The sequence below is a fragment of the Nasonia vitripennis genome, chromosome 1 (assembly GCF_009193385.2).
Source record: "Nasonia vitripennis strain AsymCx chromosome 1, Nvit_psr_1.1, whole genome shotgun sequence".
NCBI lineage: Eukaryota > Metazoa > Arthropoda > Insecta > Hymenoptera > Pteromalidae > Nasonia > Nasonia vitripennis.
The window spans coordinates 6,609,845-6,631,656 of NC_045757.1; the positions used below are offsets into that span (position 1 = coordinate 6,609,845).

At 49.3% G+C, this 21,812-nt stretch overlaps 1 protein-coding gene across 3 annotated transcripts in view; it reads right to left on the minus strand.

The window, feature by feature from the left end:
- LOC100119365 (insulin gene enhancer protein ISL-1) overlaps positions 1 to 21,812 on the minus strand; it is a 37,593-nt gene that overhangs the window by 9,482 nt on the left and 6,299 nt on the right. Inside the window, exon 1 of one of the 3 annotated variants that reach the window (XM_032596147.1) lies at positions 4,428 to 5,016. The exons of 1 other annotated variant lie outside the window; for it this stretch is intronic. In XM_032596147.1, the coding sequence (XP_032452038.1) occupies positions 4,428 to 4,548 (121 nt within the window). In that variant the 5' untranslated portion in view covers positions 4,549 to 5,016. Of the gene's footprint in view, positions 1 to 4,427; positions 5,017 to 21,812 lie in introns of those variants that run through there. One more of the 3 variants, XM_016981401.3, reaches the window with a different exon arrangement.

Consider the following 21,812-nt stretch of genomic DNA (forward strand, 5'->3'; position numbering starts at 1 on the left):
TCTCTCTCTCTCTCTCTCTCTCTCTCTTTCTCTCCCCCGATCGAGGTCGCTGCTGATGTTCTCTCCGTGCGCGCGGACGAGGAAAATATTCGGTAGCTCTGACTCATTATATACGCTTATAATATAAAAAGTGTAGTCTCACGCGTAACGGAAACCCCGAGACCGCACGAATGTATATAGACGTCAGATATAGCTGTATACGAAGACGGAGGCGTGAAGTTGAGGAAGGACCGACGAATTCCTTTGTTCTCCCAAGCTCTTAGCCAAGCAACGCAGTATACACATCTATAAATTCTCTGCTCCGAAAATTGTCCACTCGAATTCAAATAAAGCATCGCGGAGAGAAAAAAAAAGATCGAGATTCTCTACTCGTTCCGCATAAATCAAGGCGCCCGGTCCTTCAATCGCGCGCGAGCGAGTGAGCGAGAGAGAGAGAGAGAGAGAGAGGGAGAGAGAGAGAGAAAAAAACGCGAAAGACAGACGGCCGACTAAGCGGCAGCTACGGGTTCCCGGCGAGGCTCGAACAGTCATTAGTGTGATAAAGCGCGCCTTGAGAGAAAGAGATGCGCGAGAGTCTGCGGACGCCGTGGTGTGCTGTGTGTATATTTTTTTTTAGCAGCCCGTGCGTGTTTTTGGATGACAAATTTTTTGGCTCTATCTATCGGCGAGGGCGAGGCTGTGGGAGAGGACATTTTTTGGATTTTTGTTATAAGTTAATAGCGAAAATTATAATGTATAAAAGCACGATTACTTCATTCAAAAGGCTTTTAAAATCGAATTTCTTATATAGCAACAACTATAGATCCACCAGTTAAACGTCTATATCGAAGCTCTCTCCCTAAAATATTCCCAAGAGCTCATTACCCTCGCGGCTCGGCTCGCCGTTCCAATGAGAGATGACTCGCTGGAAATTTTCGCCGAATTATCGAATCCCCTGCAACTCTCTCTCTCTCTCTCGTCAATTTTGCATCGGCAGAGATCGACGCGCCTAATGGATCCCCTCCGCACAGCTCCGTATTTTAAGGTTAAGATAATGTGTTATATACCCTCGAGAGCGTATATATCAAAGCCGCACTCGTCGCTGCTCGCCCATATTTATAGACGGCTTTTGAATGTTGAATGCAGCGCGCGAAAATAGACGACGACGACTCCGAAATAAATATACATTGTTTGCGCTTCTATACACTGCGCGACAAAAATGCGCGCGAAGCGCTTATCTCCGAGCTGAGATCAGCTCTAAAAAAAGCAAAAGGGTTTCTCTTCTTCCTCTCCCGCGTCACTTTCGAATTTTTATACACGCAGAGGAAACAGAGGCGGCCCTCCACGGCGCGGGAGAAAAATCGAGTACACGGGTCTCTCGGGGACTTTACGACCTTGTCTCTGGGTCAGTCGGAGCAGCAGCCCCGTGTGTCCCCCCGACGATGCGTATATATAGGTATATACAAGTGTGTAGAGGAAAACCGAGAGAGAGAGAGAGAGAGAGAGAGAGAGAGAGAGCCGTTTAGAGAAGGAAGAAGAAGTCCAGAAGGCGCCGAACCGGAGAGGGACAGGCGCCAGTGTAAACGGATGCCGGACGTTCGCCGGCGGCGCAGTCTTTTAGGGCCCCTGGCGCCGCGCGGCTACTATACACCGAGAGCCCATTGATCGATATCCTCTCTGCGCCGCCGCTGCTGCTGCTGCTGCTGCTGCTGCTGTCATCGTAAAATTGAGGAAAGCCATGAGCGCACGCGATCGGCATCGGCCAATATATCTTGCCGTCGTTATCGCTTTCGCGGGACACACGACGCTAAAGCTTGGCCGTAAATCATCGCTGCGCGAAAAAAAGGGGGCATTTTTTCTCCCCAAGCCTTTCGAGCGTAACTTTTTCTCTGTAAAAATTTCGGAGATGAAAAGCGCCGTGCAAAGAAGTTTGAGGTTAAGAAAATCGCTTGCTCTCTCGCACGCGCGCGCCTAATTCGATTGGCCGCGTCCGTCGCTCCGCAAACACTCGTGATAATTCAATCATGCCCCCTTGCGAAGGGACATCACCCCATCTCTCTCCACTGAAAAAAGACACACACCCGAGCTGCGTCTCCTCTGTATAGCCCAGCGTATACGAGAGAGAGAGAGAGAGAGAGAGAGAGAGAGAAAACAGAGAGAGAGAGAGAGAGAGAGAGAGAGAGAGTCAGACGCACATGCGTGAAGCGAACGCGAAAAGATGGTAGGGGGCGCTATGCTACCCCCCTAGTTTTCTCTCTCTCTCTCTCTCCCCCTCGAGTACTTATGATAGCGGCAGGGGGGATGCCATAATCCGCAGATGAGAACATCTGCACTCTAATCGGCTGATGATTCCTCCGCTGCGGGAAAAGGACAGTGTGTGTATTATACTGTGTATACGGTACGTATAGTAGCCCCCCTACGACACCTATGCAGCGCTCTTTCTTTCCGGAACGACGCCCGCGCGGATGTACCGTGTATCTTCGCTTGTTTTGGCTTGAGTACACTGGACAGGCTGGTGTGCGAGGCTCTTTTGACGTTTTTTTTTTTTTTTTGGCAGGTTGGCAGCGGAGGTAGGATCCACGTAAAAGCGGCCCCCAAGGCGGATTTTGCGGATCTTCTCCGCCCACCTCATAGGAGCACGTAGAATTAAGGAATGTATCTGTTGAGTTACTACAGTTCAGATGTTTATTTCGATTATTGGAAGTCACTTACGAGGGAATCCGCGATCTAGCCGAATGAACGTTTGTAAACATCAAGTCCGTTGGTCAAATAACTTTCCATTTAATTCTTTTTAAGAAGACGCTTTAGAAAGAAACCATTTTCTTAGATTTGGTTAATAATTTTAATTTATATAGATGTTTTAAATCAGAATTAATTAACTCGGAAGTAGACTTTGGTAAGTTTATAGTTTAATTGTTTGACACTCGGAATTACTTTGAAAATTAACAAAACTTTAGTCAGGTGTAATGAAATAAATTTTTATAATTTTTATCTTAGTCTGTATTACACTGATCACGGTCTGGAATGTGTGCGGATTCGTAATAACGGACCCCGTCCATAATGTAGAATAGAATACATCCAAGAACGTAGAAAAAAGTGAGAAGGAAGAGTATAGAGGGAACACGTCTGTTCGGCTCGGATTCCACGGAGAGAGTCCCTTTTGGCGTTTTTCGAGCTAGCTGTCGCGCACGAGAGTGAGGCATAAGTATACTCGAAACAGCAAAATTATCGTCGAACGATATTTCTGTATACAGATGGGAAATTGCGCGCCGGTGCTCGAAATCGCGAAAGACACTGCAGACGCGCGCACAACCGCAAAACGAACGTAATATGTAATGTATGAATCAACCCAACCCCCGTCTCTCTCTCTCTCTCTCTCTCTCTCTCTCTCGGGCACACGAAGTAGTTATACGAATGCGTGTACACACACAGCTAGCGCTGCCCCTTGTTCAATGACCCTCGCCGGATACGCTCGGGCACTTTGCCCGATTAAACTTCGCGAGCGGGACGGAATAAAGCGCAGCTTTCGCTATATACCAGACTCTCCGTGAATTATATCCGCGGCCGAATGAAAATACGATTTCCCCGGTGCTGCTGTTTTTCCAGCGGACCGTGAAAGTTTTGATTTTCCGGAGACTTTATATCATACATCAATAGTGTGCGAGATGCGCTTTTCAATGGATTTCGAATGGGGGCGACGAGGTATGAGGCTTGTTTTTATTAGCGGAAAGGGGGACAGTCGTATGGATGAGCGATTAAGCTATATATATCCGCGATGAAAAATTTATGTACACATATAGCGTATATATACGGTGGCAAGTCGAGAGATCCGGTGTAAATTTATTCCCCGGCGATGGCTATCTCTGAAAACTTTTCCGTTTAGCGCTCGTTTATATATACGCGATATATGTTTACGATCATTGTCGGCCGGACACGACTTAATTAAATAGACGCTGATGATGAGATTGGTGATATATATACACACACACACACACATATAAGTCACTCGCCGTTCGCGAGTAATTAAGAAAGCAGCTCGACGGCTCCGCTGGCGCGCTTTTTGCGCGCTACTGAGAACACTGTGCAAAACACACACACACACACACACGCACACAGCACAGCGTCGAGAGCTGAATCAATCGCTATTACAATTTTCGTTCCCGAGAGCCGTGTGCGTCACGTCGCACACGCGTTTTATTACGCTCATTATACGTACGGCATCGCGTATATGGAGGAAGAGCCAAAAAAGTATGCGCGTGGAAGATTTGGTAACTCGACATTTCCCGTCGATATTTTCCGCGATCGAGATCAAGGCGCCTGTCCGCGCGCGTTTATACGTGCCAATGGGCTACTCTACTGCTGCTGTGTGCGATAATTTTCCCTTTCATATACGTCGACACAAACTCATGCGGCAGGTGCGTAGAAGAGCTATATACTGCTCTACTTACTCTGAGACATGGGATCGCCGGGCTCGTCCTGTATCTTGACCGGCGAGATCTTGATTGACCTGGGCGGGCCCTGTAGGCCAATGGGCCCGGGCCCACCGCCAGCGGCGGCCGGTCTCTGCATCGCGCTCGGCGCAATCTCGAGCCCCCCGGCGCCGCGTGCCTCGCACCCGGTCGACTTTCGGGTAATCTTGAGGGCTCGCCGTTATCCGCGCCCACGAGGCAGTCTATATACTAGTGTGCGCAGCAACCTCTCCACTCGCCGCTCGCTTCGCACTGACCTTCCTCTCTACGCGTATCCTCTACCCCTTCATCGGGCCAGCAGCAAGATGGCGTCGGCGCACTTGTCAATCTGCGTATACGTGTAACAACGATATCGCGGAGAACAACCGGCGCAGGCGATGGGAGAACGAGTCGCACTGAATGTTCGTCGCGAGTGTGTAGGTAGACAGTCTCTCTCTTTCTCTCTCTCTCACACACACACACACACACAGTCCGAGCTAGCGACCCCTGCTAGAAGGACAGCTGCGGCGACGGGAGCAGCGGTATGCGCACGAGGCTGACGGCGCGGGGCCCGGAGAGGCACTGACTCGGCTCTCGCGGGCTAACCTCGTCGCGGCTCTCACCCCCCACCCCGTCGAGCACCGCGCCCACAGAGTATCTCGGGGTGGGGGGGGGGGTACGCGAGTTTCGCTCTGCCAATGCTCGACTACACGCCCACGCCACAGGCTCATTGGCTCGCGCTCCCCTACAAAATGGCCGCGAGTCGCAACGAGATAATCGATTCCCTCCTCTCGAGGACTGTCCGAGGTGGGGGGCGGTTATGTATAGGCTGGTGCGATTGCGCTACCGTGTGTATGGGGAATATGCGCTGTGGTTATTGCTCGTTTGAGGCTATACCGGAGGCTTGCTGATTCTTGTAAAAATCGAGTTTGATGGTTTTTCTCTCTCGCGGAGGTGATGAAAATTCAAAGTTTATAAGTCCTGTAAGGCGCTACAAAGATGATCGCCCCGGGCTTGAACGAGACTCGGTAGACGTATAAGCATATAATAACCGCATTGGAATGAGGAAACGCGAACGCGAACGTTTCTGTCTCCCGAAGTGACGTCGCTGAAAGACGTTAAAAAATCGCGGCTCTGTTTGGCTTTCTCGTTCGCGTCCTGCACGTTCGGACTTACTTAATATACTTTTATATGCGACTCTGTTCTTCATTACGACTGACGAATACATTTTTTCCGATGAAAATAATCAAATAAAAAGCACATTGGTCAGGAGGAGCGAATCAATCGCCGAATCGTTTGCCAATCCCAAGTCTCAAATTCTTGAAATGATAAAAAATATAGAAAACATTTTTTTACATCCACAATACACACTCCAGCATCAGCAGCAGTAGCAGCTCTCTTTTTTTCATCGCGTCTTTGCGGGGACGACGATAGCGCGCGCGCGCGCCGACAAAGCTGCTGCAAGCAGATGCTCATTTTTTTCGAGGACAGGCCGCTCGAGTGGCTGCTGCTCTACACGATGCGATATGCCGAAGGACGCGTGGTTTTCGTCGCCGTCAACGAGACACGCATGCGAGAGAGGAAAAAAGATGCCGACGCTCGAGGGGAGGTTCGGGAAGTTGTCATACATACTTTATTGCGTTACGTTTTTCCAGCTATATTATCAAAGCTTCGCGTTTTATTAGGAGAAAAGACTTTAGTAAAAAGAAATATCAATTGTAGCGCAAAGTTTGAAATTTTACCGAGCTCGCTCTCAACTATATAGCGATCCCTTTATATACACTGCGCCGTCCGCAAAGCCGCGCGAATGTTTTGGAGCACTTGAAAAATGAAATCAAACTGAATCAGTCTTTTATACCCCCGCTAAATAAGAGATGGATCGAAAAATAAAAAAAAAAAAATCCCAAAGTGCGCGCTCGCGACTAATAACTCGATATAACGCGGCGAAACGAGAAAGCGAACGAAGAACTCTCTCTATACTCGAGTCAATTATTCACCGCCCAATATACCCACCGCTCGCGCATAACTATGGAGCATCCGCACTCTGGCCATCAGGCAGCGATTGAATCTCAAGACTCGGCGAGAAGAACATCATCAGCAGCATCGGAAAAAGTTGCTCGCTCCGAGTGAAAAGTTCGTCTCTCGCGCGGTGAAAAAGTTCAGCCGAGTGCGCTAATCCACTGCGCCGCTGCTGGATTATTAAGGGTTCTCCCTTATACGCTCGTGCGTGTTATATATATATATATACGTGTACAGGTAGAGAGGCGGAGTGAACCTTTTTCACGCTCGACCGTTCGTCGTGGCGTTGCGCTTTTTACTCTCTCTCTCTCTTATGTAGCGTAGTCTCCACCTTTTCTGGCCTGTATGATGGGTTTATGCTACGTGCGTGTGGAGTGTATCGTCTTTTTTTTTCTAAGGGGGGAGAGAGGAATCTTGCTTCGCATCTTTTTAACGCTGAGTGATTCCATTCAGGTTAGCTCTTTACCAAGGGGGATGATCATGGCTGCGACGCGTCTCGGACGGGATGTATAGCTAGCTATTCGTGTAGGAATTCGCGAGAATATATTTTTTACCAAGTTTTCCTTGCCGACTATAAATAATTATACCATTCGAAAAGAGTGCGTCACGCACTGCGCAGATAAGCGCATATTATCTTCATCGGAGCGACAAGAGCCGAACAATCCAGCTAACGTACACGTTAAAGAAAAAAATATTATACTTATACCTCGCATAACGCGACGGATTAAGAGTCACGCATACAAGATCTACCGTTTACGCGGAAAAGCAAGCCGCATAATACCCCGAGACCTCGGAATAAGGGGCCTCTCATCGCCCCCCTACGCTGCACGGAAGAAAAGCGCCTTTCTCCGCTGCATCTCGGATCAGGGATTTCATACACTCCAATTCCGAAAGATTGTGCAACAACTCGCTACTTGTGACGCAACCGAACTGCCAAAAGGCCATCATCCCCGTAGCCCTCAGCAGCGCGTGTTTACCTATATATATATATACGCAACGGCGCGTAAGGGGGTCCTCGTCGTCGCAGCGGGCGGTTCTGGGCTACCGTTTCCGAGGCGGCGGAGGTCAATCGGCCTTCGGCCGCGCCAACGAGAGATCTTAATCCTGCGTAGGTACGGAGCATGCGACGACGCATTCCTTTTTTTGCTTTGCTTTTTTTCTCCGCTGAAGCTATAGAGAGATGATTTATTTGGAAGAGGATTATGCCATGTGCGCTTGCGCGCAACGCGTTTGGAGCCATAGACGCGATGCGCTGTGGAGATACGGGGATGATTCACGATAAATCACGAATTTCCTCGTCTTTTAAACAACGTTCACGCGAAAATGAGAAACAGCCCGGCTCGGATTTCTCCTTCCTATCAGCCGAGCCGAATCAGTCCAAAATCGTCGGCGGTACGCGATTTCAGCGCGCAGATAGGCACACGCGTCTATCCCTTGATTGCAGAAGCCGGCGACAAGGCCATCCCTCTCGCAAGTGGAGCAGAGACCGCACTCTCCTAGCATAGGAAAAAAAAATCCTGCACTCTCATTCCTCGCGCTCCAATAGCGCGGCGGACGACTCTTACCTACCTGAAAATCGCTCGTCGAGATAAAAGTCAGGAAATCGTCTCGAGTTCCGGAGCGAGCCGAGGCGCCGGAAGCTCACGAGGATTTCCCGATAGCCGCGCGCTCAGCGGGAGACTAACGAGCCTCGCCGGGCCCGCAGCGAGTACGGGGCCCCAGGTAAACAAGCTGCGAGGCTCTCGTAAATTTCGGCTTACCGGCAATGTTTTGATCCAGAGCGCGCGTGCGGTCTGGCCCGTAAGACGGCTGATCGCGCGCCAGCGCGACTCCAGCGCCATCTGAGAGAGTCCCCGTCGATATTTTTTTTGCTCCGACGAGAGAGTATGTGTGTTCTCTGAATTAACCGTCCGCAGCTTAAGAGCTCTTTTAGAAGCGATTCGACAGATGTTAAGCTTCCGTCGAGTTTGCATCGTTATTGGAGTCCGTAGGAGGAATTCCGGCGATACGGGGAGGTAAGAGAGGAAAAAAATTTTTTTGGGCCTTATCTGCGTGAGGCCCAATGACAGACGGTGGCGCCAGCTCTTTACACTCGTATACGCGAGGCGACGACGTCAGCTCGTTAACGAGCCCGCGCTGCTGCTCTATTTGTATTTCGGGAAAAGCGATCCGTCCGAATTTTACGGGGTATTAGGCCCAAAGCGTTTATTATCGCGCGACATAAGTAGAGTAGCCGATAGACCAATTTGATACCGGGAAAGAGCGAAAGGGAGGGATTTTTCGAATGCCTGAGCCTTGTAGTGCAGCCCTGCACTCAAGCACACGTTATCAAGATTTTCCCCCACTTCTCCTTTTTGGGCCTTGTTTTTCCATAAACTTATACTCGTACGCACGGGCAGGTCTTTACGAGCGGCAACTCTTTTTTATCGCGCCTCGATAAATCTCGGGCTTATACGGACGTTTATACGGCTGCGTGTATACACGCCGATAAGGCCCAGACTCGGTTTTATGCGCGCGTCGCGTCTACGACGGGGCATAATTACACGCGGAGCTACTCTCCGATATGGGCCCGACGGAATTCTGTAAAGATGTCATACTTTATAGGAGCCTCGCGCGTGTGTGCGTGTACATTTTATGCCGATCGATCCGAGAGCTCGGAATTCTCGGCCTATACTCTCGCGTATGGCACTCATCATGCAAAAATGTCGCCCGAGCGCGAGATAGCCGGGGAATTCGGGAGAGAAAAACGTCGCCTAATCCTCACAAAGGACCATTAATCTTCGACCGCCGCCGGTGTCGCATTATAACACGCAGGATGATCGTTATTCCGCCGCTGACTCGCGGTTCGATTTTCGAACGGAGCACATCGACAATAGCTCACCTGATGCATCGCCGCTCGCGCGCTCACAGAGTAATAGAAAACTTTTCGCTCCTATATACATAACACACGTATACGTATATAGAGCTATAGCGAGGTATATAGAGCCGGGCGCGCGAGTGCGGGAGCGAGAGACAGGCTCGGCTGCACTCGGGCCGTTATCTCGGCACCATCTAGCCCGGCTAAAAGCTTCTACCCATCAACCCCCTCCCCCTTTCTCTCATTCTCTCCTCTCCTCGTTCTCTCACTCTGGCATCACTTGGTCCTCTATATATGTATACTGCAGCCGCTGCTATATACTCCCTTCTTCTTCTCTCCGATGATTTTTCGCCGCCGTCGTATTCTTTCGCCTACGCTACACACACACACACCCACACACACCCACACACTCCGCGGCGGTAATTTATTCGGAGCTGATTCCGCGTTATCTAGGATAGCTATGCCGAGCATTATCTCTCTCCCCGGGGCCTTTTTAGCGCCGATGCTCCCGAGTAGGTATTCGAATAGCATCAGGGTCAGATGCATGATTTCTGACTTTGCGGCTCTCTGCGTTATCTCGCGTATTATGCGCCGAAAATTTATATCACAAAGGAATGTGGCAAAAATCGAGTGCGTGTGTTACATGATGCCGCCATGCCGCGAATCTCGTCGGAGGCGGCCGGTACGGTATATGTATATACGTATACGCGTGTTATATAGCTCTACATACCACCCTCCGACGAGTCGCGAGCGCCGACATCGACGGATCGATAGCCGCCGCCTATCCTCCGCGCAGGTCCTCTTCTCTGTCTCTATAACTCTGGGTTTTCTCCTTTCTCTCTGTCTGCTGCTGCTGCTGCTGCTGCTGCTGCTGTGAACATTATGTATATAGGTATATGAATCGTGTGGCCGATTTTTTCAGCGAACGATAAAACTCGAAATTATATTATGCAAATTACGCTTAATTCCATAAGTATATACACAACATTATGGTTAACTCCCCGATGGCTCGTTTTACACTCGCGGCAACAATAATAACACACGCACACACACGCACACACACACACACACAAGTGAAGATGAGAAAAAAGCGACGGCATAAAGTCTGAGAGAGAAGATGTGAGCCATACAATAATAATAGCCACTCTCGAGCGTCGGCGCGTTCACGTGTCACTCGAGAGAGTGAGTTCAGCAGCCGCCGGCGAGTAGCTTTGATCTGCAGCGCACTGACAGTCCTGTCGAGTCAGGACGACACCTGCGCATATTTTCTCTCTCGATACATCTCCGCGTATAGGTGTGTGTGTGTGTGCTCCGCTGAGCCGCGATGGTCTCTTTGTTTTTACAGAATGCTGACTTGGGACGATCGACCGGTGGATTTTCCGTCACCCGTTTTTACCTGCGGGTAATTTTCGGCGGCTTTGCAATATCTACCAACATTTATACAAAGTCCCGACTGGCCGGTGTGTGTCTCGAGTACAACCTTACATACATATATATATATATAGAGAGAGAGAGAGAGAGAGAGAGAGAGAGCTGAAAGAGCACACGGCCAAGATGAAAGAGCAAAAGAAAAAAGCTCGCCGCCGCCATTGTCTTTTATTCCCTCCAACCCACCGATCGTAAGTGGCCGCTGTCCTTTCTCTAATACACCACACCGCCTCTTTCGCTCTCTCGCTCTACGTGTCCGTATAATGATAGGACCCGTCTTACCGATCGGCTACCGGATCTGCGGACTCATCTCGCGATGACTCGATTATTGGCTAATCGCTCTTGACTTCTGCTCACCGCCGCTTTACAAGAGCATCTCAGCGAGAAGAAAGCCCACTTTTTCTTCTCTTCCGCTCTCTCTCTCTCTCTCTCTCTCTCTCCCATCGCGATCGGTAAAAAATCGACGTTGATTAGGCCTAAGGCCACCCTTCATTACCTCTACATCAGGCGGTCTTCCAAATTACAAGCGCGATCGCGCACCGGAAGCTCCAAATTTGCTTCCTCGCTCTACTAGAGAAAGCTGCTGATCGAGGAAAAAAAAGGAGAAATTTTTTGTTCCTCCGCGCGTAGCGAAAATCGCCGCAAAATTACCGCGCGCGCTCGAGTGCGCAACGATTGTTTCCCTCTGCGCGACTGTATACGCAGCGAAAGCTTTTAGCTCTCTCTCGCGGCGCCGCTAAAAGTCCGCCGCGTGAATTCGCTCTTTCGCGAGTGCGCGGCTGCATTATACACGTTATGTGTATGTGTGCGCACTTGAAAAAAAAAGGGAAAGAGAGTATGAGAGAGGAAAAAATGGTTGCGAGCAGCTTCGATCATTGTACCGGGTGACGCGAGCGGATCGAATGAGTGATGGACGCCGAGCGATTCGAGCCTTTTAGAGTGGGTGCGATGGCTTTTTCTCTTGGCTTCGCGATGATGCTTGAGACGAGGTTGTGTGAGTGGTGAGGGCGACACTTTGCGCGCGTGCGATTGCGCCTTTTTAAGGATGAGAAAGTGGTGTTATTGATGATTTTTGAGGGTGTCCAGGGTACATAATGGTTTGATAACGCAGCGTTGTAAATTACTCGTTTGCAATATTTTACACACACACACCTTATATATTTTTCTAGAAACCATCGCCTCGTCAAAAAATCGGCGCATCACACAGAGAAAAATCCCGCAGCAAGAATCACACACAAAAAGAAAAAACAAAGCGTTCGCGCGCGACGGACGAGTGCAGAGCAAGTATGCACAAAGGGCGCATTATGCGCTCGCGCGCCGCACACACATACGACTGTCGGAGTCAGGTTTTTCGGGAGGTCCTCTCTCTCTCTCTCTCTCTCTCTCTCTCTCTCTCTCTCTCTCTCTCTCTTTCTCTGTCAATATTGACACTGAGCCTTCGGACGTTTGTTTTTTTACACGCAGGCCTTTGGCGGTGCGTATACACGTATATAACACACGCGCATCTTTGCGACTGATGGTACCTGCGCGGCACATACGACTCTGACCGGGTTTTTCGCCGGACCGAATCGGCGTAATGGGATTTGCGTGCCTTTTCGAGCAAACATACGCGCGCTTCTTGTTGCTCGAGGATTTTCGAAGAAGCGAGCGCGCTCGTCTCTATTTTTTTGCCCTTGAAATACGCGTATATTCACCCGCGATATAGGAGTCGAAAAGTAGGGGGGAGACTTTTTGACTCCGCGATCGTAGAACGGAGTCATCGCGTGTGTCGACCCCCCGGACAGGCGCAACGAGTGCGCGACTCATCCCCGGCCGCGTGCGCGCGAGTACACACCTTTTTCATCAGCGTATATATTCCTGCACGCGATATAGCATAGTCCGCCGGTAATTGGGTGGACCTATAGGTGTCTCGTGGGGCCATTTATTTAAATTACGCGGAGCTGCGCCTGACGCGGGCATATACATAGTATATGACTGAGAGTTTAGTGCGCAGTAACTCGTGATCTTGTAATATGTATTGAGAAATTTTCTCGTACACAGCCGCGCGAAAGGAAAGAAAAATCAATTTCTCATTAGTCGGAGTCGCGCCCTCGCCCGACTTGTATACAACAATAAGACACATATAATAGTCGTGGTCGAATGAAAGGCATATGCGGAAATCCAGCGATGGATCGTCGGAGCTGCTTATCGTTTCCCGAATCTTTAATCAGATGACACGCGGATATTGTCCTGTATACGCGTATACATAAGGAGGGTCAAAGTGAAACTACCCCCAAGTGGTCAAGCCCCTGTGTACAATACTTCAGTATAAGTCCGGTATTCCCTTTGTCCGCTCGATCCACAAATATATCAGTGTGGACACCTCTGCGCCCTGCACTGTAACCCAATTATTTTTCTTAAAATTTCCGCCACTGCACGTATACCGTCGATATAGCACACACAACGTCGAATAAAAAGCCTCTCTTATGTTACAGAGGAGGAAAAAAACGCAAAGCAAACTGACCGACGCTGCACGCGCCGGAGATAAACAGATAGGCGCAGCCGAGAGAGAGAGAAATTCACCTATATAGGTATAGCGAGAGAGAAAAGTGCGCAGGGGGCCGTACATACAGCGCCATATGGCCGCGAGGGACCAGCTGTCCGTGTTACTATACACTCTTCTCTCTCTCGCTCTGTCTGACGTCGTCGCAGCTCTCTCTCTCTCTCTCTCGCGTATACATAATAGTTGTACCTTGTACTTTACGAGCGCGCGCCTGCGTCTATCCCACTTTTTTCTTTCTCTCTCTCTCTCAACTTTCCGAGTTTAGAGTTTTCGAATCGACTGCTCGCTGGAGGGCTAATTTCGGAAACACGAGAGGAGAGACGCGAGTCGAGTGTTTTGGGTGTAAAGTTAAGTGCGTTGTATATATATATATATATAAGTATATATGAGCCGCTCGCGATGACGGATTGAGTGCGAGTGCTCTCTCTCTCTCTCTCTCTCTCTCTCTCTCTCTCTCTCTCTCTCTCTCTCTCTTGCGGCTCTGTTATATTTATAATTGTTCGTATAGCTGGCTTATATTTTGACAAGTTTCTCTTTGCACGATGAAACAATGTGATGAAAAAGAAAGGGCTGGACGCGGCGCACCTTAACGAGCAAACAATTCACACGAATACGAGGCACTATATATACATAGACTAAACGTCCATTTAACCATCTATTTGCGCACGCGTCCAATAATCTCTCAATATACACCTATAGAGTGTGAGAACCAAAGCAGCAGCACAATGCACGTATCTCTATGTTTACATTCTCATAACAGGTGTAAACACGGGCCAGAGCTCGATTATTCACTTATCGCTGCCTTTACCTTTCCCACCTATATATATACTCTACCGCGAAGCTTTTAGAGTCACTCGCGCTCGCGTGCGGGTCAGATTCTCGCGGCTGTTTGCTGGAAGATTAGAGAGTCGCCTTGTCAAAATATCGGCACACGCGCCCGCGCGATAAAAGCGAAAAGAAGAGCCGAGCCCATACGCGCACGTGCAAAGGTGATATTTTTTTCGCTCTCCTTTTTCTGTATACGAGTCCCTATATATATATATATATATATATACGAATTCAAAAAAAGAGGGTGCAAAGAACGAATAAAAGAACATCGAGGCAGTTGCGCGCAACAATATCGCCTCCTCGGAATTCAATCGGCAGCCTGTGTGTGCGTGTGTATGGAGCTGAGCATAATAGAGCGCGCTCATCAGATATAGGCGCAATAAAGAGGCGTCGATGCCGCCGATAAGGCGCTGCTGTTACGCATTGCTCGCGGGGGACTGTAACGAACCCGCGCCACGATCTAGGCTCGCTATTGTCGCGATCAGCCGTGTACGGGGCCGACTAATTTTGACGCCGTAGCATAATTTGCCGACGGGGGCTTATCTCAACGTTATTATACGCGCATTACCGCGAAGTCTTCTTTCTTTTGGGGTCGGAGAGAAAAATCGTAAAATATATATTCTCGGCGACGATTCGATCGGGGCCGGCGTCGTCATCCCCCAATCATCGACGGCTCCCACGCGCATAAGCTCTTATCGCGCGCGGTCGTCTGACTCTTTGGCGCATTGTTCGGTGGGCCGGTCATCGGGACATAAATATTTTCCGGAACAATGGACGAGAGAGAAGAGAGCGGAAGCACGACGAGCGAGCGCACGCTATGTATCCGTCGGCTTCCGGCCACGCGCCGACGCCGCAATTAATTCATTATGGGACTGGCTTTACGGTTGCGGCTATACTACTGTGATGTATAGGGACGTTCTTACGGGTTTAAACGTTTTTGGGATATATGCGCTAGCGTTTGCGGTAAAACTCAACTGAGAACTAATATTTATGAAGAAAATTATCAGGCGACTGCAAAGGACCACAGCTACTGCAATAGCCGCCCAATTTTCTCTCTCTCTCTCTCTCTCTCTCTCTCTCGCGTGTGAAGGAGAAAACTGAAAAATATAAAGCCTTCACAGCCCCTCCATATAAGTACTGTATAACTTTCCTGCATCCGCCGACTTGCACACCGTAGCGAACTACTACTACTCCTCGTCCGGCCGCAAAGTGATCGAGCGTCGAACGTCTACTTCCTCTCTATCCCAGCATCAGAACATCGGCAGCGAATTCCCCGCACAATCGTCGAGTGTACAAGGGGGTCGAGCTTATGTGACTTTCGCGGACAAAAGTCGACGCGTGCGCCATCACGTGCGCCACGTGGCTTCCAATCAGTCGATATATTGTCGCGACTCCTCGTCGTCCTGCGAGTAAAATAAAAACCTACAGCGTCGTGGGATTTGACTCTCAGGTGATTGGCTCTCGAGGACTAATAATTGGATTATACGCGTAAGGATCGATTAAAAAAACGAAATCATCCGACATCTATCCGCGTCGAATATATAACTTCTCGTAAATCACGACAAAATGTTTATTGTCCCACTGCACAGCTACATCCCTTGTTTTTCCAGTTTAATGGACGGCTTTTCGCCGCTAAGTGAATTTACATCCAGCTCGCTTATACACACACGTGTCATTATACGAAAGTTATGTATAACGAACGATAAGCGAATCATAAAGATTTTCCGAGCGAGATTTCGATTTACACACTGCGCGTATAAACCGACACGACGAGAGCGAGCCTGACGTTTATTGTTGAATGAAAATCCATACACGCGACGCGCTTATGTTTTTCGAAAAGCGCGTATATATGCCCGCGAAATTCGATTCGACGAGAGAAAAAATTTTCAAAAGCATATGGCGGGGGTATACAGCCAGCGAAATAGGTATCGCTGACAAATGACGCGTGCGGCACACGCGTCCGCTCGGCCTTAGCGCCTAATTGACGGCCGGCGTGACGTCACGTGCCGCCGCCGTTGTATTTATTTTCATTGCGCCCTCGCGCGATGCGTCTATATAACGCAGACTTGAACGTGAACGGCGTGTGTCTTTTTTTAAAAGTTTATTTGGCTTTGTTGTCGTCAAGCTCCGACGCGCGAGGATTTTAAAGCGTGAAGCGATTCGCGCGTTGTTGCAGGAGCTTGTGTGCGGTACGCATATGTTTTTCAAAGCGTTCGATGTAAAACGTTTTAAGCGATTTTATGCATTTTAACAGTAAATCGAAAATACTATACTATTAAGCTTCGATTCGATACTCGTGACTATGATATTCACACATGTCGCGTCGTGAAAGCATATATTTTTCCCGATGAACCACGTGAAAAAAAAGCGGGTAATCTAGCCGAAAGCACAGCCGCCGTCGCGAAAAACCTCACCGTCATCCTTATCTCTCCTCGCGCGCACTCACCAAACGTTCTCACGAGCATTTCGCGGCGACGGGCGTGTCGTCATTAATTTCTATCTAAAAAAGGAGAGCCGAGAGTTGCGCGCTATGATAGCGGCCGGAGAGAAAAGAATATGGCTAATGCAGAAGGGCCAGCTTCCTCCATTTGTCTCGGGATCCATTCATCTCTCGAGTGTTGCCTATGCGCATGAGAAAAAACCGCGTCGGGGAACCCCCGCGTTATGTCTTCCGGTGATGCCGCCGTCTCAGCTTGAATAATTAGCGGATCCCGTACACTGTCGACGCCCGGAACTCGGCTATCAATATGTTTTCGTTACGCGAAATACGCATCATCGGGGGATCGAGATTGAGGTTCGTACGCTTTGAGCGCCAACTAGTTCCACCCTTTGCCGAGGTTACACGCGCTAAAAGCGCCATGACGAAAACACGAAAATAAATAACAATAAGCCGAGAAAGCAGGAAACCGCTATCTAACCTACGCGGCCCAGCTCTGGTCACGTGTCCCGAAACCGCAGGCAAACAAACGCAAGCCGGGGAAAAAAAGGACGGGGAGGAAAGAAGAAGCGCCGGAAGAAGAGCCGAACGCGCGCGCATCGTGCGCAGGAACTATTAGCAAATGAGAGGGAAAAATTCGTGAACCGCCCACTATGCTTCTGTATACGCATAAGCGCGTGCGTCTCTGATGTCGAGATTAATGGTGATGCCCGTCTTCGGGAGCTATAGCGGATGATGCATCGCAATAAAGTGTCCTGCAGTGATCGATACTCTTTGGACATTCAAGCTTCGGGGAAGAAGAATTAAACGACACACTTATATATATATACCTTATACGTATATATCGCATACGAGAAGGAAAATTTCACGACATATCCCACAGTAATTTCGCCGTCTCGATATCCAAGAAGGGACGACGACGACGTTACACACTGTGGGAAAGTTTCGCGCGGGGGAGTATCTACACGTATATATAACCCCAGCGCGTATAGAGCATACACCTCGGGAGTAATAACGCGACATTACCGCGGCGGCGACCCACATAATGCAGATCATGTTCCGCGTGTATACACCGTCGCCGGCGTCACGGGAAAATTGCTCCCCGTAATTCACCCACGATGAGCCTGCACATTTTTTATTTTATTTTATTTTTTTTTTTTTTTTGATAAAAGCCTCCGGCACTAAAAGTTTTTTGGCTCTCTCTCTTAGGAAGAAGCTTTCCGTGGCTGCGTTCCAACTTTGAGCTTTTTTCGTCCATATACAAGCCTTGTTTAGGGTTATGCGCGCGGCTTAAAAATTAAAATTCCATCGGCTAACCGGATGCTAAGACGCCACTCGCGTGTATATACGCCCTCCCGGTAACTCTTAACCCTTTATCTCTCGGGTGCATTACAGACGCTGTACAGGGTAAGAGTACGCGATCGTATATACTTTGTGTGTTATAGCTGAATGATTTACGCGCGCCTCATCAGCGCGAAAATTTGAAAAAGGAAGCTATACTCCCCCGACGAATAATCGTCACAATCTACCGTCCGATAAACCGGTTAATCTCGCGGGAGTGCATCATCTGGTGCGGCCTGCAGTTCTCCATTATAGAAACGGCATACGGCAGCCGGCGTTGATTCATCCGCAACAGCAGTAGCGCGTTAAGGACTGTCTTTTTTCGAACGTCGGCCTCGATGCGCGCATGCAGCTCTATACGACCACTCTTCGGTCGCTCTTCTATACATCCGCGCGCGTGTGTGTGTGTGTGTATAAATAGAAAGCCGCCACGGAGTCGTTAAAATGTTGTCGAGCTGTGTATATATATGCGATCGGCCCCGTTTCGCTTTGATGTCTCTCGCGCGATGGAATTTCGCTGGATGAATAATTTTATATGCGCTTCTTTGTTCTCCGTGACAGTATGTGGATATAGTGGAGGACCATTCGAAACACCATTAGCAAGATCGATCGTCATCGACGGCACTATATCGGCGTAAAAAAGTAGCTCGCGTAACTAATTACCCCTACGCATATGATGCACAAATTGAAACACCGGCTGCAGTTGGAGAGGAGAAGCGAAACGAATCGTCGTTCCCCAAGCCGAGAACGATGAATTAATCAGCGATGATCCAACGCTCGAGAAATTAGCTGAATCGCGCGGGTATCAGACCTCATTAGAGTCCCCTGGAGAAATTCTTTTTCTCACCTTGCCTCTCTTGAGCCACCCGCTGGGCGAACGAGCGCGAGAACACACTCGAAGCGTGTATAATAATCGTGTCAGCTGAGCGAGTAGCGGCGAAGAGAGAGAAAAGGAGTGCGAGGCCCACACGAAATCCCTCCGAATTAGTCGTCGTCCGATGCAAGATAACGTCGATGTAGATGCTCTCGGCGAGATTAAAGAAAAGCGAGAGTGAGCGAGAGAGAGAGAGAAAGAGAGAGAAAAAAGCGAGTGGCCAGGGTCAGTGACGCGGCAGATGCGGATCCGCGATACGCCGCGAGAGAGAGATCGCTCGATATCGCGATGACTCCTCCTCCTATATGTGTGTGCGAGTGTGTATTTTTGGATCTGGAATTTACCGGTCGTCGGAGTAGTAGTGTACAAAGTGCATCGTATAATTCCAGACGCGCTCTGTCATTTCGTCGACTTTGCATCGGGCGGTGCGCCCCTCGTGTTTTGCTCTCTCTCTCTCTCTCTCTCTCTCTCTCTCTCTCTCTCTATTATGCGCGAGCGACTGTCTTATTGTGTCGTTGCTCTCTCTTGAAGCTCCATTAGGCGATCGCGCTGTTTTTCGCGCAGTCGGTGTGTGGACGGGCTGAGAGAGAAAGAGAATCGAGGATGGTCCTTGTGATTTGCCAGGGGGGTGACGACGACGACGACGCGACGGCTCTGATGATTGCCACAGCGAGAGTCGATGAATTGCCGATGTGCGGATATGGACTGCACTCGAGAGTCTGGGTGTAGCTGACGAGTGTTTTCAAAAGAGTATTATTCGATGAGACGATTTGATTGAAGAATTGTTGGAGCGACCAGTAATATTTTTTCCCAAATTTCGCCGATTCCATTCCTTCCACTGCAAAATCGTATAACCAATGCAGGAAAATAGCATCAGCGTCGCGCACTCTGGCATCAGCAGATTTCTTATCTCCAAGCATCATCGTGTCGCCATCATCGCCTCTAGAAAAACGAGCCCGCACCTGCGCAATATCCACAGCAACTACTGTATCCACACACTCCACTTGTCGCGCATATGCACTACAAGCGCGAGCCTCGGCTGATTAAAGCTACAACGTCCCCCCCGTCGACATTTGGTGTCGTTGTCGCCTTTCATCTCAGCGGGCGTATATCGATGCCCGGGCTCTAATGCTGATTTAATCAGAATCACGTCCTCCCCCCTCTGCACACACACACACACACGCATACACGGTTCTCCTTCCTATATACACCGTCGATGTTTGTGGATATCCTCGACAGACGGCGAAAGGTGGATGCAAAGCAGTAGCACTTGTTGTTACGAAGGGACGTGCAGAGACGCGTATGGCTGATTTGGTCGTCGTATAGGCGAATCCGGATTAGCGTATATTTTTGAATTTCATGAGTGAGCGATTATTACGAGGCGAGGCCAATTCGAGCGCGTAGCAGCTCCGCAGATTGAATTTTCCAGGGGGACAGGAGTCACGACGATTACGGGCCAATGCTCGATCTGCTGGGGTTGACTTTACAATCTTCGGCTTCATTTGCGACGCTTCGCGTAAATCTCCATACGCGCGATCGTCGATGCGGAAGACACAAAAACTATCGCATTCGTCATCCGCGTACACATACATAGATACGAGCGCTAAGCATCTCTCACCCTCGGAGTCGTAAATATCCATTAATTCAATCGGCAGAATAAACCAAAGCCAAACACGCAGGAGCGACCGCATATAAGCACATTCCCCAAATCCAAAAACCAAACTCGACTCTCTCTCTCTCTCTCTCTCGACATCCATCAGACCTAAAGCTCATACGTCCACACGGGCGAATCTCCCAGAAACACGGGTATTATATGCATACACACGGAATTAAGTGTACTGCGCGCATAGTATACGCAGAGAGAGAAGAACAGGCGGGGGGGAACATGACGACGTCGAGTACACCCCCCTCTGCTGGGCCATATGGCCGATATACACGCCGATTATTACATTACGTATGTAGGCCCGAGAATAATAATAGCCAAGGAGAAAGGGGACGGACGGTTGCGCTTTTCGAGAGAGAGACGCGCGAGTAGCCTGGCAAATTGAATTCATTATCGCGCCCTGCGAAGGACGCGTGCCGCGCGCACGATGTGTACTCGCTAGAGATGAGAGAGAACCTTAACTCGATTGACTCGTGACGATAACCGCTTCGGACGCTTCTTCTGTGCTCGACGTGATTTTCTTTTTTTTTGGCAGAAATTGTAAGCGACGTTGCGCATTTTCGAGGCTCACGGCGAAAATCCGAACCCTCCGCGATTCTCCTAAGTCGCGCGCGAGGGCATATATTTATAAGCATCTTGAGCTTCTTCGGGGGGCGGGAAAGAGCGGGCGCGGCGAGGACTTATGCCCCCTAAGCACGGAATTAGCCGGTAATGTGCTCCGGAGCTCGAGGAAAAATCACTGCGCCAGACACGGGGGAAACGACGATGTGCTGTCGGGCTCTTATCTATCCGATTCTCTTCTGAGTATGTGTTATATAGCTTTGTTTCTCGCTTGTTTAAACTCGCTGTTTACGCAACGAACGTACAAGGCTGTTTTTAGGCTGTTTGCGCGTTTCGGAAGAGCGATCGGCTCGACTTCGTTTTTACTTCGGCCGTGTGTTAAATGGAAAAAGTATGTTTGATCGGGAGAACGATATATCGATTTTTGATGCGCACTGATACGCGCTTGCTTGATTGAAAGAGCTCGAGCTATCGATTTTTTGATAAGCATCGCGCTTCGAAACTGCACGAATCGCTTTAACTATGTACTTTTACACTGAAAGATGCAAAGTTTCGAAGAGCCCTGCTTCGAGAATTCAAAAAAAAAAAGATGAAATCACCGGCGATTTTTTTCCTCGACGACGTACAAGTATACACCTCACGCGAAAGCCATCGCTCTTCATATACAGAACCTCAGCCGAGCAATATTGCACTCGTTACGCCGGTAGCCTCATTCATCCAGCAGCAACGTCGCGCGCACGCACATAAAATATTCCCCGTCTCCGCTGAAACTTTTAGCACTGAAACCTTTCTCTCTTTCTCTCTTTGTTGCCGATTCTTCACGGCTCATTCCGAC